The following is a 19,655-nucleotide window of genomic DNA, read 5'->3' as shown; positions in this document are numbered from 1 at the left end:
TTTAGATGGGAAAAATAAATCCCCCCGGGTGAATATATATCGGTCAGTCAAAATAGCAGTAAAGTCTGTGTATTGTATGTTTGTGTGTCGTATAGAAATTATAAAAAAAAGTATTAAATGTGTTCAAAGTTGAATAAAAAATCATAAAGTGAAAATAATAATTTAACCGACCTAAACAAATTTAAAGTGAAAGTGTTCGGGCACTGTGAAACGGAAGAACAGCACCGATTAGGATTAAACGTGTTGTTAAGAAAAAAGCACCGTAAGTCATCGCACTCATTTTCCTCTGAGACAGAAGAAGGCAACATTTAAAGATCCTCCAAACCCTCGAACAACGGAGCACTATGTCCAGCGAAGAGGATAAACCTCCAGCACCGCCCGTCCGATTGACAAGCAATCGGGGCGGTGGCGGTGGTGGTGTTGGCGGTGGCGGAGGCGGCGGCTCAGGAGTGGTCGATCGGATCGATGGTGTTGCTCCGGTTGATATGAAACCGTTGCCTAAAGGTAATTTGGAAGAACATTTAGTTAATATTTACTTTTAAATTAAATTTTACGCGATAATTTCTGCAGTTTCTCATCCTTATTCGATTAATATGTCCAGCCTTATAAGGGTTTCGAATTTAAATTTACAAAAAAAATCTGTGACATTTGTGCCAAAAAAAGACATTTGTGAACTTCAGAGATTCATGAATCGTCAAACATTCGTGATCTTCAGAGATTCATGAATCGTCAGACATTCGTGATCTTCAGAAATTCAAGATCTTCATATATAATATTCTTTTAAGGGTCAGGTGACGAATTCGAATGACTTCTCACTGAAGATTCATATCAATGACTAGTATTAAAATATTTATCACAATACTATTAAAGGTAGATCTCGAATCCTTTCTACCTTTAAAAACTTTTTCAAGTAGTAATCGCTTGTTTAGTGTTTTAAATTTGAGCGAATTGCAAAAGCTCAGTTCAGAATCGATATCAGCTTGTAAAGATTCCTGCTATCGAGAAGGATTCCTCATCTACTTAGACAAAATCTAGTTAAAATTGAATTAAAACTAATGATGGTATCAATTTAAACAAGAAATATCACGTAATACTTATATAACGATCACATTCCATAAACCACAGCTGGATAATTTAATTAAGATGAATATTTCCGCTCATTGTTTCCAGAACCGGAAGATGCCGATCGGAAAAAGAAAACGCTCAAGAACAAAATCAAGGTTTCGAAGGCGTCTCATAACGATTCCAAGCCGAATATTTCCTATCCGACCAACTTCGAGCATACGGTGCATGTAGGGTTCGATGCTGTAACTGGAGAATTTACGGTAAGTGCGATAGCTGAAACTGAAACGCAGCATGCTTTCTGGGTCAGCATGCTCTAGCTTAAATTTGATCCCATCCCACGGCAGATGGGTGGGTGTGAAAGTGATCGCAGAGCAAAATTTATTCTTCCACCGCGAAAGTACGCAAACTACACAGGTAAACAACGCAAAATCTATTACGGGAGCTCTACCAACTGTGGAATTTAATTTGAATTCCCGGTTGTGAAAGATTGACTGGGCTTTTACTTCTAGTGCCGGCGGCCTTAAGAATAATCGGCCTTTTATATGATATGGTCTGAGAATGTTGAAACATTCCGCATTGTTTATATCGGAAGCTAAACAAATTTCCCAACAGCCAGACAGACAGACAGCACGCGCCTCTGTCAATCAACCCGTTCTCAAGCGATCCAACCAACAGCTGTGTACCATGAAAAACGTGCAACTTCGGCAATAACTTGTCCCTTTTCGGAGTGTGTGTAGTTATGTTTTTTTTATGTTTTCTTTTCGGACGGAACTTCGCTTTCACTTTTTCTTTCGCAATAGGCCAATTTTTTGGGTGAAACAGTACTTCCCATTGCCGAAAATGCGTTCGACGCTACCAAACAGGGGTGGTCTGCTAATCGAACCCAAGGCACGATTAGTTAACCGGTCCAGCAGTGTGGACGAGTGATGCTAGAGAAAAGCAAAGTGGCACGATATGTTTGCAGCTGTTTTATGTTTCCTTTTTTATGCTAAGCCCTATTATATTTTGTTTCGCTATTTTGTTCCAGTGGTACGGTTTTTTTCTGTGTGTATCTAAGCTGCCACTTTCATTATGACGAAGGAGTGCGCGTGTGTGTGTATCTGTATTGTGCGTGATTTTTTTTATTTTCGCTTATTTTGGCGCATTTATCTCGTTTGCCGAACGTGCGTCACGTCACGCCGGAACGATTTATGACCATTTTGATGGGCGGTCGGATGGAAAATATCTTTCCCTTTTTCTTAGCGTTCGTTCGATCTTTCACTCATGGTCAGTGTACGAATATACTGAAAATAATCTTACTTTTGTTTGGCCGGTCGGTGGTACAATTTTAATTTTCGCTCATATTTGCGTAGAATCATTGGGACGTGCAAAATGTTGGCTGTATGATTAAACATTGTTGCCGTTCCAAAATAGGTTTTTCATCAGGCGTTATTTTGGGCCGGTGCCACTCCCAGCGGGCGATTTGATCCTTTCGTTGAACTTTAATCATTTGGACATTTCGCGTTGAATGGGAAGGAAGGACCGGAGACGGTTGTAAAATTCGCCACATCGGTTGTTCCAAAAAATAGCTGCATTGATCGTTCGTAGACTATACGTTTTTAGTGGCAACATAGTCGACAGACCTTATTTCTTTTTTTTTTTTTGCAATGCATCAGCATCAGAATACATCGCATTTTGAACAGGCACAATTAGTATCACGTATTTTCGGAGGATCGTTATGTCACTTTCGATCGTGACAACACTCCCAAGCAACCGTGACGGACTTGGAATAATTGTGAGGCGGCTATACATATTATGACTGCTGAACTCAGTGACGATTGATTGGTATATCACGAATTTTTCGAAATCATCATTGAAAGCAGTTGCACTTTTCACTTTCCATCCATTTCCATCGATAGCTCTACAATCTTGTTGCTAAAATTGTATTTTACTGACCTTCCTGCCATGCTCGTACGGTGAGGTAGTTTTTTTTTTGGAAGGAATGATGTGATGTTTTTACGTTCTGCAATCTCCACAAACAGCTAAGCTACAAGCAAACGATTGTCGACGAGCGTAGAATGTTTGTAACGAGTTCTAAAAAAAAAGTAAACCAACTCAAATGGCACTCAACGGTCGACGGGCACGGACGCATACTTTACTACCAGCCAGATTTCGTGTTGAATTGGCATGCTGTTGCATTGGATCGCCCAACTGCAATGATCGTGACACTTCCACAGCTGTCAGATAATGAACTGCGATTCGATTGATGGGTGGATAATAAAATCAGGCCATCACAGACCCAGAATTGCATTCCAATGATGGGTCGCTGATGCGATTGAAAGTCTTCGATCAGGATGGAAAATTACGGTGCAATGTATCTATTAAAAGGTTTAAAAATAACATCAACATTTGAAGGAACGATCATCCTTGCAGTGATTATTTCGGTAATTCGAGTGTTTCACATAAATATTTCCTTTTCCAACCTTACTCTGAGAAACTCTTAGATGTAGAAATAAAATAACATCTTTTCCGATTGTAATCTGTTTTCTTGTCTACCCTCTTTTCCCGGACAAGAACTATTTTTACGCGAGACATTGGAGATGTTTGCCAGTTTTGGACAGTTCGTAAAAAACCTTTCGGCAATATTTTTATCATTCACCTTGCGTGGTCTTGGTCGGCTGTATCTAATCTTGATGTTGCAGCACCACCCTGTTCCGCAGCAGAAAGCGAAGCGCAACTGCAACTGGGTGACTAATTATGGCAGCAGCTGCCAACCGATGTTGGCTCTCGCTCCGATCGTTTATGACTGGAACTAGAGCAAGATTTGCATTCGCCATTCATGCCATTGTGCACAATCCTCTTTTCAAACGCTCTTTTTATCCTATTGGCACAGAAACGAGTGGTAAAGAGTCCCTTACCGCCACAGTTGGCAGCGGAATGCTTTAAGGTAGATTGCATCCACGCGCACCGTGCTGCAGGTTTTTGTTGTTTTGTTTCTATTTTTTTGTTGTAAATTGGAGTGTAGGTGGAGCATACCTTACGCTGGGCTGGCTAATGCGACTGTAAATTTTTTTTCCACCAAACATTTGCCTTTTGCCAAACTCTTCCGGAGCATTTACGCTCGAAATGTTTATTTAGGCTCTGGGGTTTGATTTTGTTGCAAGGTATCAATAGCTGCTCGATTGCACGCTGACTTTGTACACCCGTTGTCTGTTTGCTTTATCCACATTCCCGCTAGAGCTTTGGGTCTTTTTTTTCGTTTGAGACATTCCTTACGACCTAGGTGAACTGTTTGGTCGTTTGCGCAATGTTGTGTAGTTTAAATCGGATTGCAATGGAGCCAGAAGTTGTTTTTCCTGTTTCTCTTGAATGCATGGTGCAACATGCAATAATGCCTAACTAGACCTATAACTATCTAGAAATCAATAGAACCATTCAGTTTAATTCAAATTTTGAGTTTTTAGATGGGATTTAAGATGGAATGGGATGGGATAATGTCGTTAAATTCATGATACAGGGTTTACGCAACCAATCGGATATCGTATATGCACTGAATGTCGTCATCAACAGACACTTTACCACCGTAAACCCACAATTCGGCAGCGTAAATCCAAATCCAATCCATTCATAACTTAAAATCGGTCACCGTAAATACCTTATTTGGTCGTTTCGTGTCCTTTTGGTTCTGGTCTATCAAATTGGCTCCAGAGAAAGATCGACATGTTTTTTCTCATGGAAAAAAATATTATAAAATATAATTATAAAATATAACTTTTTATATTATTCAGCAATGCAAGGCGTAACTGGCATATTACCCATTCGTTTTGAATTCTCTAGTATGTACGAGTTTATTAAAGTTTGAAGTTGGCTGAAAAATAATCAAAAATTTAATTTCGTAATCTTAACCATAAACATATAATTATCTATATGGCATTTAATCAGGTTGGCCAAATAAGGTATTTACGGTGACCGATTCAAAGTTCTTAATGTCATTGTTTGATTTACGCTGCCAAATCGAGGGTTTACGGTGACAAAATGACTGTTGATAACATAATTTAGTGGATTTACGATGACCGATTGGCTGTGGAAACCCTGTAGGAAACAGTAATTGTAATACTTATATAAATCAGATTTTTTTTTTTCAAAGTTGTCTTAGACTGAAACTCCCTCGGCAAATGCCTAAAGCTTCCTCCGCACAACACCTATTGATTCGAAGTCTGATATTGATTGATCTGAGCAGTTCATATTTATTTTGTTTTATTTAGAAAATGATAGTTTTCTACTTTAATATGTTATTCTAGTATAATATATATTATGATATCACAAAACCGCAAATAATATCCAAAATGCTTTAATTTTGTTGACAAAACATAAGTTAGTATTTAAAACTACAAAACAGCACTCTGTAGAAATAACCCAGCATTGTCGTTGCATGTTTCAAGTTTGTAGTAAATATTACAACCTAACCTTTACTGTCGAACGTTTTGGTGCGCTTTTTGTCTCTTTAGATTTCGCCTTCCCACAGCGACACTCCAGTGAGAAGCGCACTCCGCTGTGCAGTTCAATACGATTCCAACAAGTCATGGGAAGTGAGACATTGAGTTTGCTCATAACAATTTCATATCCAAACAGCAGCAATACATAGGACGAACAGCAAGAGTTTCTGCTGCTGAATGCTTTTCAATTTCTACGTGACAATTCCCCCATAAAACTACTCACCACAGGGAAATGAAAGTACTGCCGTGCCCGAAATTCTACGATCTCTGTCCCATTTAACAGCGCAACATGTGACGTTGGTAAACGGTGACCGTCGTCGGTGCACTGTTGGCAGGTGCCCGATGGTGCAACATCGTGATTGCATCGAAATCGGTGCACCCTTGGGAGCGTCAACTTCGTGTGGTGCGGTTTGAATGCTGTCGTTCTACATACGCTGCAACCCAAAGTGGTCATTTAACTAGTCCCCGCTGAAATGTGATGCTGTTTTAGGCGCTAATTAAGTTGTTTGCTAAGCAGATACTTGCAGCGAAGCCCTTCCGCGGGGGAATGGGTTCGAACGCGGAAGGTACGCTGGGTGTTTGACTGCAAATTCTAATACCGCACGGTGTTGTGCAACCGTTAGAACCTTGGCTGAGTCTTTAACTTTGTAGCGTGCTTTAAGCTTAAACGTATGTACTGGTTGCTCTCCGGTATTAATTTAAAGCGGAAGAGATACACTGAATCTGGACATTTAAATCACTCTCGTTCGACAGGGCAATACTAGTAATTACGCTGTTAGCTTTGCCATGTATAATAGTTATTTGGTCGTCCTGTTTGTATGGTTATAGTTGTTCCTAAAGTTTAAGCATTATTTTAACATGTAAATTTTAACTGAGCTTAGCAAAAAAAATTCAAAAAATTTCAATGCTACACACAGTAACTAATGTGAAGATTTGGTTACAAATTAATCTGCGCTGATAGGATTACGTTTTGCTGTGTCGCATTTGTATTCAGTGTTGTGTAATTAATTAAAATTCAAATCATAATCGGCTGGAGAATGGTTTTGCTCCCGACCATCCATGTTTCAGGTGCTCTCTTTGCTGTGCCCTGCTGAAGGAAACGTTGGATGGTGCGAGCAGGAAATGAATGCGCAACTCATTCGTTCTCCATTCAGCCTATTTCGGAACGCAGTCGTGACGTACGGGCGGCAAAAAGGATTATCGTACTTGCACGAATTAACGTGAAAAAGAGTCCGAAACACGAGCGAAGGTACAGCGAAAGGACGAACTTGAACTTCCTGTGCAGCCCACCGTAAAACGTCCCGCAGGTCAGCACCAGGCCTGTGTTGCCTGTTAAATAAGAGAATTTCCGACCCGCTTTTTTTTACCATGCCCTGTGGGCGTGAAGAATGAAAATTAGATTTTTAGCAAAGTTGCGAAACTCGTGGGGCCGGTTGGCGAAATTAGCAATCATACAATTATGGTACACCTTTTCGATTGGCGCTATAGCAACTGAGGTGCATTTCAGCAGCGTATCGCCATACATTGAAACATTTAATTTGACACAGTGTGTGCGTGTGTGTGGTTGTAAGCCAAAAGAATACGTTTGCTCCACTACAGTAATATCTCGTCTAAGCCCGTCAGGAGAAAAAGGTGTGCGATCTCAATGTGTGACACTTTGGTTAATTTGCTTCATCTATCTCCATCACAACCCACGTCTGCTTGTTGCTGTCCGTGTTCGTCCTTGGGTATGGATGTGGCGTATACTTTTGGGCAGCGCACAGGTACTTTCGCTGACGGCCCGGTATGCGTACGACACGGTGTTGTGGTTGTGTTAACGTTCGTTCGCTTGGACGCTTATGTCCAAACTAAAAATAAACTTCACACTTTCTCAGAACCCCCTTCTGGCCGGGGGTTCATCGTCCAAGATGGAAACAGTAAGCCCGGCCTGGGGTGGTAGCAAACGGTCGCTGGAATAAAGAAAACCGGGAAGAAGTATCCGCCACTGTCAGTCAACCGGCTGTGTGGGGCTACCACATTTGTAACCACCCACGCACGTTCATTCATTCGCTCATTCGTTTATGTTGCGGTTGTGCATACCGCTGTGACGATGATGCTGATCGGGTCACCATGTTTCGACTTTCATAACAGGGAAGAATTTTAATACACCCTTTCAAGCTCAAACCCCAGCTTCGTGACATACTTGAAATGTTTCCAAAGAAGAGCCCAATCGTCCATCTGTTGTTTATTTCTTATTGATAATGATAAGACAACATTTGGTAAATTAGGGTCACGATGTTGAAGAGACTAAACGCGTCCATCAAAAAACCATGTTTTGAAAGTTATTTTTACATTATAACTCATAAACCAGACGTTATAACTTTTGAATTCTACACCATTTTTATGTTGCTACAGATTGTAGCTATTTTTTTTTTTTATCTTTAAAAATGCTCTTTGATGCAAGTTCTTACATCCATTATTGCGTTCTAAAATTTGATGGTTTTTCCCAAAATCTTGACAAAATTGTACACATCTTCCTGTACGATTGTTGAAGATAGGGGGAAAAATATTAATTTAGTTCTAGCTTCAACGATATATGGCATCCATAATGTCAGCAGTGCCGATTTACCGATCAGAAGGTTGGCGTCAGTAGAGCCATACTGCATCTGGTGTAGAGTTGTCCTATGCAGACCAAAACGTGGTTGTAACTGTAGCACATTGAACATAGTAACGAATTGTGATAGTGATTACAACTTACAAAATTATGTTTTTGGACCTTTGTAGTCTCATTAGTTACCCTTTGTTTTTCAAGGTCCATGGGTGATTTACAACCTTAACTTTAGCGCAGAAATTCAGATCTTTATTCAACCTGCTCAGTAACTCCAAACATGTTTTGTTTCCGTTATTTTATTTATTACACTATCCATGTGTAATTGATTAAAAAAATATCCACATAATATTAATATTATTCTCAAATATTGTTCCTCCGGCCGGTAGCTCTAGTGTAAAAACAAATTTACACTTTAAAATGTCCAAGAAACAGCTGAAAGCCCGTCCGTGACCCCGAATCGTTGTGGCCAACGAGTAAAAGCGTTAAACACAGCGATCCATCAGCGATAACACCCATAGCCTATCAATCCGCTTTCGAATGCCAATCGCGACCCTATGCGGTAGCCCTAAAGATGTCCCACACTAGCATAAGCAACCGTTTTTTTTTTTTGTTTTGTACGAAACATCAAACCCAAACACGAAAGCTGCAGCTGCGGAACAGGTTCGCCGTTTGAAAGTAGCAAAAATGCAGCACCAAAGCTGCTTTCGTAGCCGTTTTTGTTTTGTGGCTAAATATTTTAGGACACGGCACACTAAAGAACGTCAGGGGAAGGGAAGGGTTCGGGCAGCAGCAGCAACAAGATGAGCTGTCGGAACGTCCGGTGATATGAACATTTTGCCCGCATCGCGGTGAGTTCAACAACCATAAAGGTGGTCAAAGTAAAAGTGACCTGTTCCTCTCTTGGCACTGCGAAACCGGGCACCCACGATGGATGACCCGCTTAATCGGCCCTTAATCTGCCCATCAAAGAAAGTAAATAATTCATCCCCAGCACACCGAACCCAACCGGATGCCGCGGTTGGTGGTGCGCTAGACGGTCCTCCCAGCCTATCGCGATGGTGCGGCTGGGATTTATGGTGCTTAGGATTAGTGTATGTGTGTGTATCTTTTTCTTTTAATGAATGCACTTTCGATAAACCTTTTATGTTCATCTTCTGATGTTTTTTTTTTCTTCATATAAGTGCCCAGTGACCTTTTCTGGTCGTTTAAACGACGATCGCAATGAACGCGGCGTCATGGGAGGGTTTTTATTGCTTCTTTAGTAAAGAACATTATGAGTTTCTAATGTAATTTATTCTGATGCAGTGGAATGCAAATGTGTTTGTATAAATGCATATGACATTTTACAATGCTAAAAATTATGCATAATCAAGTCAAATTGATGCGTTTAAAGTGTATAGTTGACTTGATTAGATTTTATCTTTATTTTCGCTTTATAATTTTACACACTTTATTCAACTAGCCTCAAGCATTTTTTCATAACTAAGCAATATTTCATGCCACCGAAAAAGAAAGCTCTTTCTTTCTTCTTCCATCCATCGAAATTTCTTCGGCCCAAAGGAATGCGGCTGTTCTCAGGGAAAAAAAGAGATTTTAATTTAGTGTTTTCCGTCCTTCTCCGCGAAGGCGGAAACACCCCATACCGGTGGAAACCGCGGATAGAAGATGATCTTTCCACGTCGCCTGGGAACCCCGGCACCAAGCAGCATGATGGAGCAGCGTCATTATCCCTTATGGCACTGCGTGATCGTCTGCTTTATCGTTGGCTTTTGCCTCTAGATGCGTCCATAAACTGCTTCCGTTCTGAGATGCATCTTTCGACAGCGGGAACATACAAAAGAAAAACAGAAACCAAAACCTAGCAGTCAACAGCAAGAATGAGATGATCTTTTGTGAGCGTCTCTTTCGGATAGGGCAAAAGAAACTTTGCGGCAATAAGCAGGGTAATAAAGTGGCTTTCAGTGTCGGATAATTTTATCAAGAAAAGATAAAAGAAATCCCGAACCCAAATCGTTTACTTGAACTTGTTTGGTTCGGTGAATAGTTCAGTGGCAGCAAACAGTTTAAACATTTGCCATAAAACCCTGTCCACAAACCACCGCGCGCGCTAAACAAAAACAACGTGACAGCTACGTACGGCGATTCGCACCGTCACGCAAAGTGCTCTGCGGCCAAACACTGCGCAAACGTCGTAATAAAATTAGAACGTCGGTGTTAAATCATCGCAGCTCGTCGGGTCGCCCCAAGATTGTTTTCGGTGTGCCCATTTTCCAGGCGACCGTTCTTTTGCGTAGCTCTCCGGCAGACGGCTACACCTCTCGTAGCAGCAGGTTCAGGAGTAAAGCAGTGCTGCCACCGAACCTGCCCCTTAACTTCGGATAATCAGACACACATGCACACGCTTGTTTTTCCCGGGCAGCATTGGCGGAAGCGCTTGTTGGAGGGAAAACTCTTTTATGGATGTGTGTAATGGTTTATTAAAAATGTTTCGTGCTCGCAGCTGTTAAGCTGTCTGCGGGTCGGCTCGCTGGTGAAAGTACCGACGATGGTGCAACTTGTATGGGTGTGCGTCTGTAGAACTTAGTATCGTTCACCCGCCAGCGGGATGAGCCAGTACCGTGGAGGAGCCAGCATCAACATTGAATGAAATCGTTGTAATTGTTGACGCAAGAGTCCAGAGTGCGTGAGAGAAAAAGGAAGGCTTTTTTTTCGCCCCGCACACTTAACACGTGCGTGCAGAACTTTGTTAAGACACCGCCTCAAGGCTTGGCCGGGCATCCGGAAGGTCGAATCAAGAAAGGATTTTTATGATTCCATTAAATACACATGCCGAGACAGTGGGGACCGGGCTAAGAATGCGGAAGTCGCGGTTGCGTGCAGTACGCGCTTTGACGCGCTTGGAACGTCCTGAGTTTATGACCAATTTCAAGGGAAAACTCGCTTGCGCGAACGCACGCACACTTGCTCCATAAATTATGCGCTCTCAAAAAGAATATCGCTCCAGACGGAGCCGGGTGAGGCTGTTGTGCCGACAGTTCTAATTTGGAAGGATGGCTTGTGTGCACGTCTTTACGCTTTCAACGTAATTTATCTAATTGCAAATTAAAAGGTAAAAGTGTATTGGTTGGGTGTAAAAGCGGCTTAAAAATAGTCTTTTTAAATAAATTAATCAAATTCAATTAAAAAAAATCGTTATAACACGAATGTGCCGCTAAAATAAGCGAAAGTGACAAGTCTACAAAAGGCAAATCTTGTGCTTGAATTCACCAGTTTCGCTCAACGAAAAGAGCAATTATCCTCTCCGGCAACCTTGATGAGCATAGAACACATAGCACTCCCCCACATCCCCCCCATAACTTAACATGATGGCGAACAAATGTGGGTCGATAAAAGAAAGTTGCCTTCGACACTCCCTGGATGCGCCAAACCTTCTGTTCCATGTGTGGCCTATGTATTTAGTGAAAGATGAATAAATTAATGTCATGTTTCGGTTGCTTGGGAAGGGGAGGTACCGAAACACCACCATATTACCTCCGTTCCAATCCCATCACGCCCCCACCCCCTTCCCCGGTGCACCGGAAACGTGCGGGGAGCAGGAATTCGTTATTCGTTTGGTCAAAATCGGCAGCATCCGCATGCTTGAAAAACCGGCCACAACTGCTGACTGCTGCGTGCGGGTGTGGGTTCTGCGCTTCACCACCACCACCACCGCCATCCTTAACAATAAAAACCACTAGAATTCGTTTCATGCAACCACCACCCACCGATCTGCACACTCCTCGAGGCCGTCGGGCGCACACAGTACTATCGAGCATGAATTAAAGATGAGATGAAAATAGAACCGAAACTCCCAGTATGTGTGTGTGTTTGTGTGTGTGTGTAAACGTATCATCTGTACGTGTGCTATCGTTTTGGCCCCGATCATGTCCAGCTTTTGGTACTCACTGTTCCAACGAGCTGGAAGAGTGGAGGACATTGGAACCGTTTCGGTATGATGTTTCCCGCGGATGCCACATTCATACATTTCGTTTGTGAAAAGGAATTGAAATTGAAAAAAAAAGAAACGAAAAAGAGGCGAACCGGATCGATTTACAAAGGGGGAGGTAAGAGGGCAAGGAGAGGAGAGTAAGCATGACAGGGAGCCGTCGTCACACTTCATTTAGCGAATGGGAAGATTGTGTACCATTTGTGTCCGGATTGGCACTACTCACTCGGCGGCCGTATGTCGGTGGGAATGCATGTCTTCTTCACGTTGTCCGCTTCAGTTCAAAGAACTTCCTGTCGCAGGAGAAAAAAAAACGCCACCCGACACCCGGCCCCGAGCATCCAATGGAGTGATAACGGGGTGGTGTAATGGGAAATGGGTTGGATATTAAAAACTAGCTGAAATAAAACCATGCGCCACACAGGATGTGTGGTACCGTTTGCTGTGGGACACCTCGGAGCATTCGGATTAACCATTTTCAAGGTTGTGCCGTTTTTCCGAAGACATGCCCGTTTTCTGCCTGCTGTTTTGATGGTAGATTATCCTGGGCGGTTGTCATTGTCACTTGTGTATTGGCATGTGTGCGATGCGGTAAATGAGTGCACTGCATTCTAACGATTTCAATTACTGTAGCGCTATTTGGAATGTTGAGCCGTGCGGAATACGTAATACAGTCGAATCTGAGATTTGTTATGAATATTTATAATGTAAAGAAAGGAAATTGAAATTGACACACAAAATGTAACGTCGGTTACATTTTATACCTAAACTCCAGTTAATTATGTCTGTTAAATAAAAGTCATTCTGCATACATTTATTGCAAGTAACACTAATTTAAGTAAGCAATACGCCGTTCTCGTTGAATACAAAAATTTTTTTGTATTTTTTTTCTCAAATGATAGTTCCACAGAAATGAACACTTATGTCATTCCTAATGTCAAAATGCTGTGTCCTTTGCAAATGTGTGCAAAATGATACAGCACTGTAACTGGATTATTTGACAGATACAGGCTGAAAGCTTAAGCTTTCTAACTAAAGGTATGATCTGCCCCATTGTTGGACGAACCTGTCAATTATGATGATGGATATAATTCAGGAACCTTAGCTAATGTTTAAATTCTCTGAATTTCTATTCTAAGCAGATTCAATAATCTTTGAGAATATTTGTAGTTTAGTTGATTAACTTATTAATTTAAAGGTTGATTAATCTTTAACGATATAATCGAGCATGGCCGAGATAAGGTAATAGACAAGGAGGTAATGCCTTGAGGAATTTGTATTCTCTGCAGTCCATATATGACTGATAATACGACTAAGAGCCGTTATAATTATAATAAATAAATAATCTTTAAGGATTCGAAAATCTATGAAGATTCATGTATCTGAAGAGTCACGTTTCCCAAACAATTCTGATCAAAATCTTTAGACTCGTGAAAGAACGTCACATCCAGAGATAGAACAGGATTATGGAGCTAACGTACCCGAAAGCATTCCATGAATAAAACAATATACAGCAGACACATTTACTATGTGCGTGTGCACATGTGAAGAGGACTTTTATCTCGCATAATGTACAAGCAGATAGTTTCATAACCCGCATTGGCAGGGAATCAACATTGAAGCTGGTTTTAAATTTTCCTTGTCGCCGTACCGTGTGCCAACAAACTCGCTGGGTAGAATGCTTCTTCTGACGCCGAGACTGTCCGCGGTGTGTATGGGGAAAGGATTCAGGGTGCTTTCAGACAGTGCAGATATATTTCCGCTGCCAACGAACGATAGAAGTACAAATCTTTTGTTTCTAGTGTTTACCTGCGCAATCCAAATTGCGAAGAATGAAGCGATTGCGCTTGATACGTTTAAGAAAACATCTCCAAAAGCGGATCAAACATTTTTGTTCCCTCCCCGCAAACACCTTTCAATAGATGAGCTGTGCACTTCTGCAAAACAAAATAAAATGCTTCGGACAAAGTTTGCCCAAAAAGGTGGATGTGTATCAGTAGGTGCAGACTGAACTAGTCAACATTACAAAAAAAAAACACTCCCCAAAATATTGCTTTTGTAAAAGTGTAAAAAGAAAAACACTGCTTTTGGCATTGAAAGCTTTCATATTTATCTTTCTCGCTGTTGTTTGGTGTCACTGTGTCTACGCATAAGTACACCGTCCAAACCCCAGCCCGGGGGACACGTGACGGTTACGGAACGATGCTTTGGTACATTTTTGTTTTAACATCGGTGCAGCGTGTGCGGTATTGGTTTTACGTTTTATATCTTATGGTTTTATGTATCTTTTTCTTTCGTTCTCACAAGCTGCCTTTGAAAGTAAGTATAGTATTTGCGCTTTTTTTTTTAAATGAATGTTTTACGATCGTCCTTTCATCGTACTCGCAAACGGAACTGTAGAGTTTGTGGATGCTTTTGCTGTTCGCCTTGCTTATGCTCTGCTTCGCTGTTTACTTCTTACACTGCACACTTTCACTGGAATTGTAGGCTAGTTGATGTAGTTGTCGATGTTGTTCTTAGTGTTCACACTGTTATCTTATTGTGTCTGCAATTTGTTTCTTTCTTACGTATGAATATATGTTATAATATCTTCAAATCGTTTCACCACAAAAAGTAGTCCGTAGCAGATCGTATTATTTTGATGATAACCTCAATTGTAATTCTTAAACGAAAAATACCCTCGATGTACTCTTGATTTGCTCAGTGTTTGATAAGTGTTTAGCCTTGCGCAGTGGAAAATCAATCCTGTGTTTCCAGGCTTCTTTTGTCTTGCTGCGGACGCATATCTGGGAACAAGTCGAGCAGAAGAAACTATCAAATACGTTAGAAGAACAAATCCCGTTTCTCCCACCATCTGTGTGTTATTGAGGCAGTTGCTGTTTAGAGTCTATACGTTGGGAGCTTTTTGAATGGGAGATTCATATTTCTCTCGCTCTTGCGCGCTTTTCTTACACGTCCAATTTCCACCTCCCGAGCACGACACGGAAACTCGTGAGAAGCCGTTTTGTGAGAAGAGGGAATCCGTTATGTGGTGTGGTGGATAATTCGAGGACGACGGACGCAGTGGAGGAGAAAGGTGGCCGTCTCGAAGTTCCTCACGTTTGTCGCACGTGAAATTCCCAAACTTCCCCTGCATTTCTTTTTTTAGTTCCATCTCTTTCCGCAACCTGCTGATATAGGTGTACGGACCGTTTTCCATACCCGCAGTGAAAAAAAACAAGATGGGGGAGGGGGATCGTCGCAGGTCCCCGTAACCCTTTGATGTTCAAATGCGAAATAGAGACAAACTTAAGAAGAGTGTTTTTTTTTGACGAGCTATGATATCTGGAAAATATCAATCAACTAAGTTGAAGCTTAAAAAACGGAGGAAAAATTAATGGAAAATGTGAAAATGTGTTGTTTTTATTTGTGATGCAAGACGCGAAAGCTCTCGAGCGAAGGAGATAGATACAAAGAGGCGCCCAGAGAAATTCATGCTTCAATCCACGGTGGAGTTAAGATTTGTACGAATGGTTGTGATGCTTTTCAGCCTCCTCGCGTTATCCCACACCTGTGTAGGGAATGGAACCAGAAGAAACCTTTCCACTCTCACTCACACACAAGCTGACCAAACCCTCCCGAGAGAAGCCCTGCTGCGGCGCGTGATGGTTGGGCTGGCGGTGAGATCCGCACCTTTCCACGGCCACAGTCGCGCGCCTCTGTACATTTTGTGACCGTTGGATCGGTGCCGCAATGCATTTTGGAATGGTTTTTCATCGCGTTCGGTTGTGTTTACGATCGTTCGCTGTGATCGTCGTAGCGCTGTTGTGATCACTGTGTGCAGCGCCGTTGCTTTTGTTTATGTTTTTCGAGCATATCGCGTACATCGCCGCCGGTCAGCAGTTTTGTCCGTTGCAAAGTGTTCTACTTAAGCGTTGGAAAGTGGAAAACAATTTCCAACCGCGATCAATTTACGGCCGTAAATCTTTCATTCTGATCGACGTGTGTTGGATCGTGTGCTTACAGTTCCTACTGCGATATCTGTTGATCAAACAGCTGATCAGTCATTTGACAGCTAATGCCTAGCTGTTAGCATAGATCTTCGATGTGCAGCTTATGTGTTTGAATGTGTGAAATTCAATGCTAAAAGCATCCTGTCATGCGTGAAACATACTTCTTAGTAAGAAATTTGCTGTTAAATAAATTTTGTTTACGGTGTTGTGTGTATGTACTGCGAAGATAACTGAACTTATTTGTCGATTTCCGGTAACAGTCAATTAACAATAGAGTGCTCCGTTAGAGTAACAGAAAGGAGCAGCATTTAGCTGCTGTATTCGCATTTGTTGACATAATTCCTAACTAACAACTCACCCCGACGACAGTGGGTCAGAACCAGCTGACTGATTGTACGCTGTGAATCGTCACCGAGGCGGGTAGTTACGATAGAACGCACCGCGCAGTGTATGTGTACTCGTGTGGTATGTGGATAAATAGCGTCTTGTTGCTGGTGAAAAATGATGGTGATGAAGTGAAGTTCTTTATTCGTCAGAATCGCCAGTGATTACCTACCGAGGGAGAAGTATAATTGAAGGCGAACCTCGTTATATGTGAAAAATTGCTCGCAAACCCGACGGTACAGAGAAAACTGTACAAAGGTACAACACAGGGCAACAAGTGGCACAAGCGCCAGCAATTGAACGAGTGTGGCGTGTAACTGTAGTGCGTACCAGCAAGCGGATACCTGCTTCATCTAGCATCTTTTCAACAGTTGTTTTGGGGACGAGCAGTACCAACAAACGGAAGAATCGATGTTGATTTTTTACTATGTTGAGGTACGCATGTACAGGATGGAGTGTTAAGATTTCCGAGCACATTTATTGTGCCTTCAAACGCATAATTATGGTTGCGTACACTTGATGTCATGTTTAATTTTCCATTAAAATTCTGCTGGAAAAATGTAACTCCAAAAATCATTGTTCAAAGTTGTATGAAAATATGATTTAAAAATATTCGTTACTTCATCAAAAAACTTCAAGAAAATACTCCGTTACGGTCACATTTGCAGACTTCATATCAAAATGAAACATTTAACATAGCACAATCTAGTTTAAATCCCGTTTAAATCCGCTAACACAATCTGCTTAAATCCATAACCCGATATCCGCTCGACTGTTTGACAGATGAAGTCGTCAATCTTGTGCTTTTTTTTAATTACAGTCTTTACAGTTCTAACTAGCTAGTAATTTCTTTGTTATTAACATATTTTGATTAATGATTTTTGATATAGTTTGCCGATTGTTACACTTGGGCGAAATTTTAATAATAGCTTTTGTTTTCTTTAGTCCAATAATAAACTAGTTCTTAGCAGTTGGGCCCTTATTGATCTTCAATAAACAAGTTAATAAAACGAATCTTGGCACATGATGATGATCACACCTCATATTCTAGAAACAAACATATGCTCTACTTCCGCTTATTGCGAGAAAACATGTGTCCACTCCTGTTTGTTTCAGCTCTTGTCTAAACTCCCAATTTCAAAAGCTTCTCTATTAAGACTATGATTTTGTATAGTCATCCCTCAAAGTATGAGAATATTTAAATTATCTTTTGATATTGGTACAGTACATAATATTTCACGGAACTCACCGAGTTTATCACACTTCCAGCAATGGTCGTTCCACTTTCGATGCGTTTGAAGTACTGTGCATTAGGTCAAACTTTACATTTTCACACGAATGCGATTTTTAATATCTACTCAAAATAAAAACAAGAGTTTCAACAACCTAATATTACATGACAGCAAGAAGAAATACCTTTCTTCTTCACGATTACAACATCGTTTTTCCAACTGCGTGCCAGAAGTTGAAATTCACTCAACAGGAAAACCGTATTGCTTTGCAACGTGATCGTATCCAAACATTGCACACATTCGTCTGACTCACACATCATAATTTGCCGCCATTTGCTGTCAGGTTTGACATTTCGGAAATATGCTGTTTTTTAAAAAAAAGCCGACACTCGATTGGCATGAAAATTGCGTCAAGTGGATAATTTGTCAACCATTCCGACCGCTAATACGCACCCGACAAGGAACAAATCTGCTATTTCTGGGTGCATGCTGTAGTGGTGGCCGGTTTCGTATTTCTTGTTTTCCCAATGACTTTAAATTTGTCCAGCGCATTGCACCTGCTAGTTATGCATTGCATTGCTTCACTTTAAGCTTAAAAGTGGAATCGTTAGGATTCACTTTTGCACACTTATCATCATTATTGCTTGTGTGTGTGCGCACTTAATTTCTTCAAACCGGCTACCGTTCTCTCGTGTTTGTGGGAGATCTCCAAATGTGGAAGCAATCGCATGAAACAGAAAGCGACGCAATATGAAACGGTTGATGTTTCAATTGTAATTGATATAGCGTGGCTTGCCGATTTCAGAAGCCCTGCTACTTCTCAGTCGTAGATTCCTCCCTGTTCCGTGGTGTGTCGTTGTGAAACTTCTCTGTCAACTGCAAAATGAATCATATTTCATCGATCGTAATGTATCTCTCATTGGTTTTGTTGGGTATGAACGTACAACAAAATGCGTCATGAATTATTAAAAAATGCCACTAAAAGCGTTCTGTTTTCTATTAACTATTTTGATGGAAGCTTAATTCAATTTACCTTTAAGTTTGTTTGACTCGAAAAGCGGGACAAAAATAACATACGCACGGGTATATTTTTAACCAATGTTTCGTGAACTCTTTTACATACTCTCCCCAATTTTATGTAGCGCGAATGATGCGACTGGTCGAATTTAGGATTGTGGCATCTTTATGAGGTCTGTCATAAATTTGCAACCTCCCCCAAGGTATCGCACTAGTATTGGTGCAGCAATACTAGAGAGAAAGCATGAAACTGGCTGAAAAGAAAGGGTAGATACAAAATGAAATATTATATCGTGTGTCAAGTGTTTACGGTCTACATCCAGGACGATTAAATAACACTAAACAGAAACAAAGTTGCAAAACGGAAAACAAAAACAGCACCTATGTTTGCCAAAAGACACACACAGGTCAAGCGCATTTCGTTGGTATTATTATCTTCTGTAGCTGTTTGCTCAAAATGTGTATACTCGTTTGCTATCATCCACTATGATTGATGTGTATTTTATCAACCTTTTGTTCACCTTGCTTAGCGAAATGGTGAAAATTTTCCTCCTTTTTGTTTCACCGGTTCAAACGACCTGCTTTTAACACTCAATTGCTCACCGTATAAATCACACCAGCCTTGCTTGCCTGGTGCCTCAGCATGAATATTTAAGCCCATAATATTAATTATTCTCTCCTGTGTGACGGCGTACGGTGGACACGGAAATTGGGGGAAAATTTGTCCCCGAAGTCGAATGGAAAACAATCACACAGCGCACAGTGCAGTGGAACACTTCGTAACACTTGAATTCTTCAATCTTTACCGGTTCACGCTTGATTGCTTGGTCAAGGGCAGATCGAGAAGAAAACCCATCGCGCCGTCGTCATGATATACAAACATACACACAGGGGGGAGGTCCGTTGACAGGGATG

At 41.2% G+C, this 19,655-nt stretch overlaps 1 protein-coding gene across 1 annotated transcript in view; it reads left to right on the top strand.

The window, feature by feature from the left end:
* Positions 1–344: 344 nt before the first annotated feature.
* The window catches only part of LOC128709844 (serine/threonine-protein kinase Pak), a 44,207-nt gene continuing 24,896 nt past the window's right edge, over positions 345–19,655 (top strand). The window contains exons 1-3 of the mRNA XM_053804867.1: positions 345–504; positions 1,171–1,325; positions 14,423–14,434. Of these exons, the coding sequence (XP_053660842.1) occupies positions 345–504; positions 1,171–1,325; positions 14,423–14,434 (327 nt within the window). The remainder of the gene's footprint in view (positions 505–1,170; positions 1,326–14,422; positions 14,435–19,655) is intronic.

This window comes from Anopheles marshallii, chromosome 2 (genome assembly GCF_943734725.1).
Source record: "Anopheles marshallii chromosome 2, idAnoMarsDA_429_01, whole genome shotgun sequence".
Taxonomy (NCBI): Eukaryota; Metazoa; Arthropoda; class Insecta; order Diptera; family Culicidae; genus Anopheles; species Anopheles marshallii.
The sequence above is the reverse complement of the archived record's forward strand: the minus strand, read 5'-3'. Positions and strand labels throughout refer to the sequence as shown.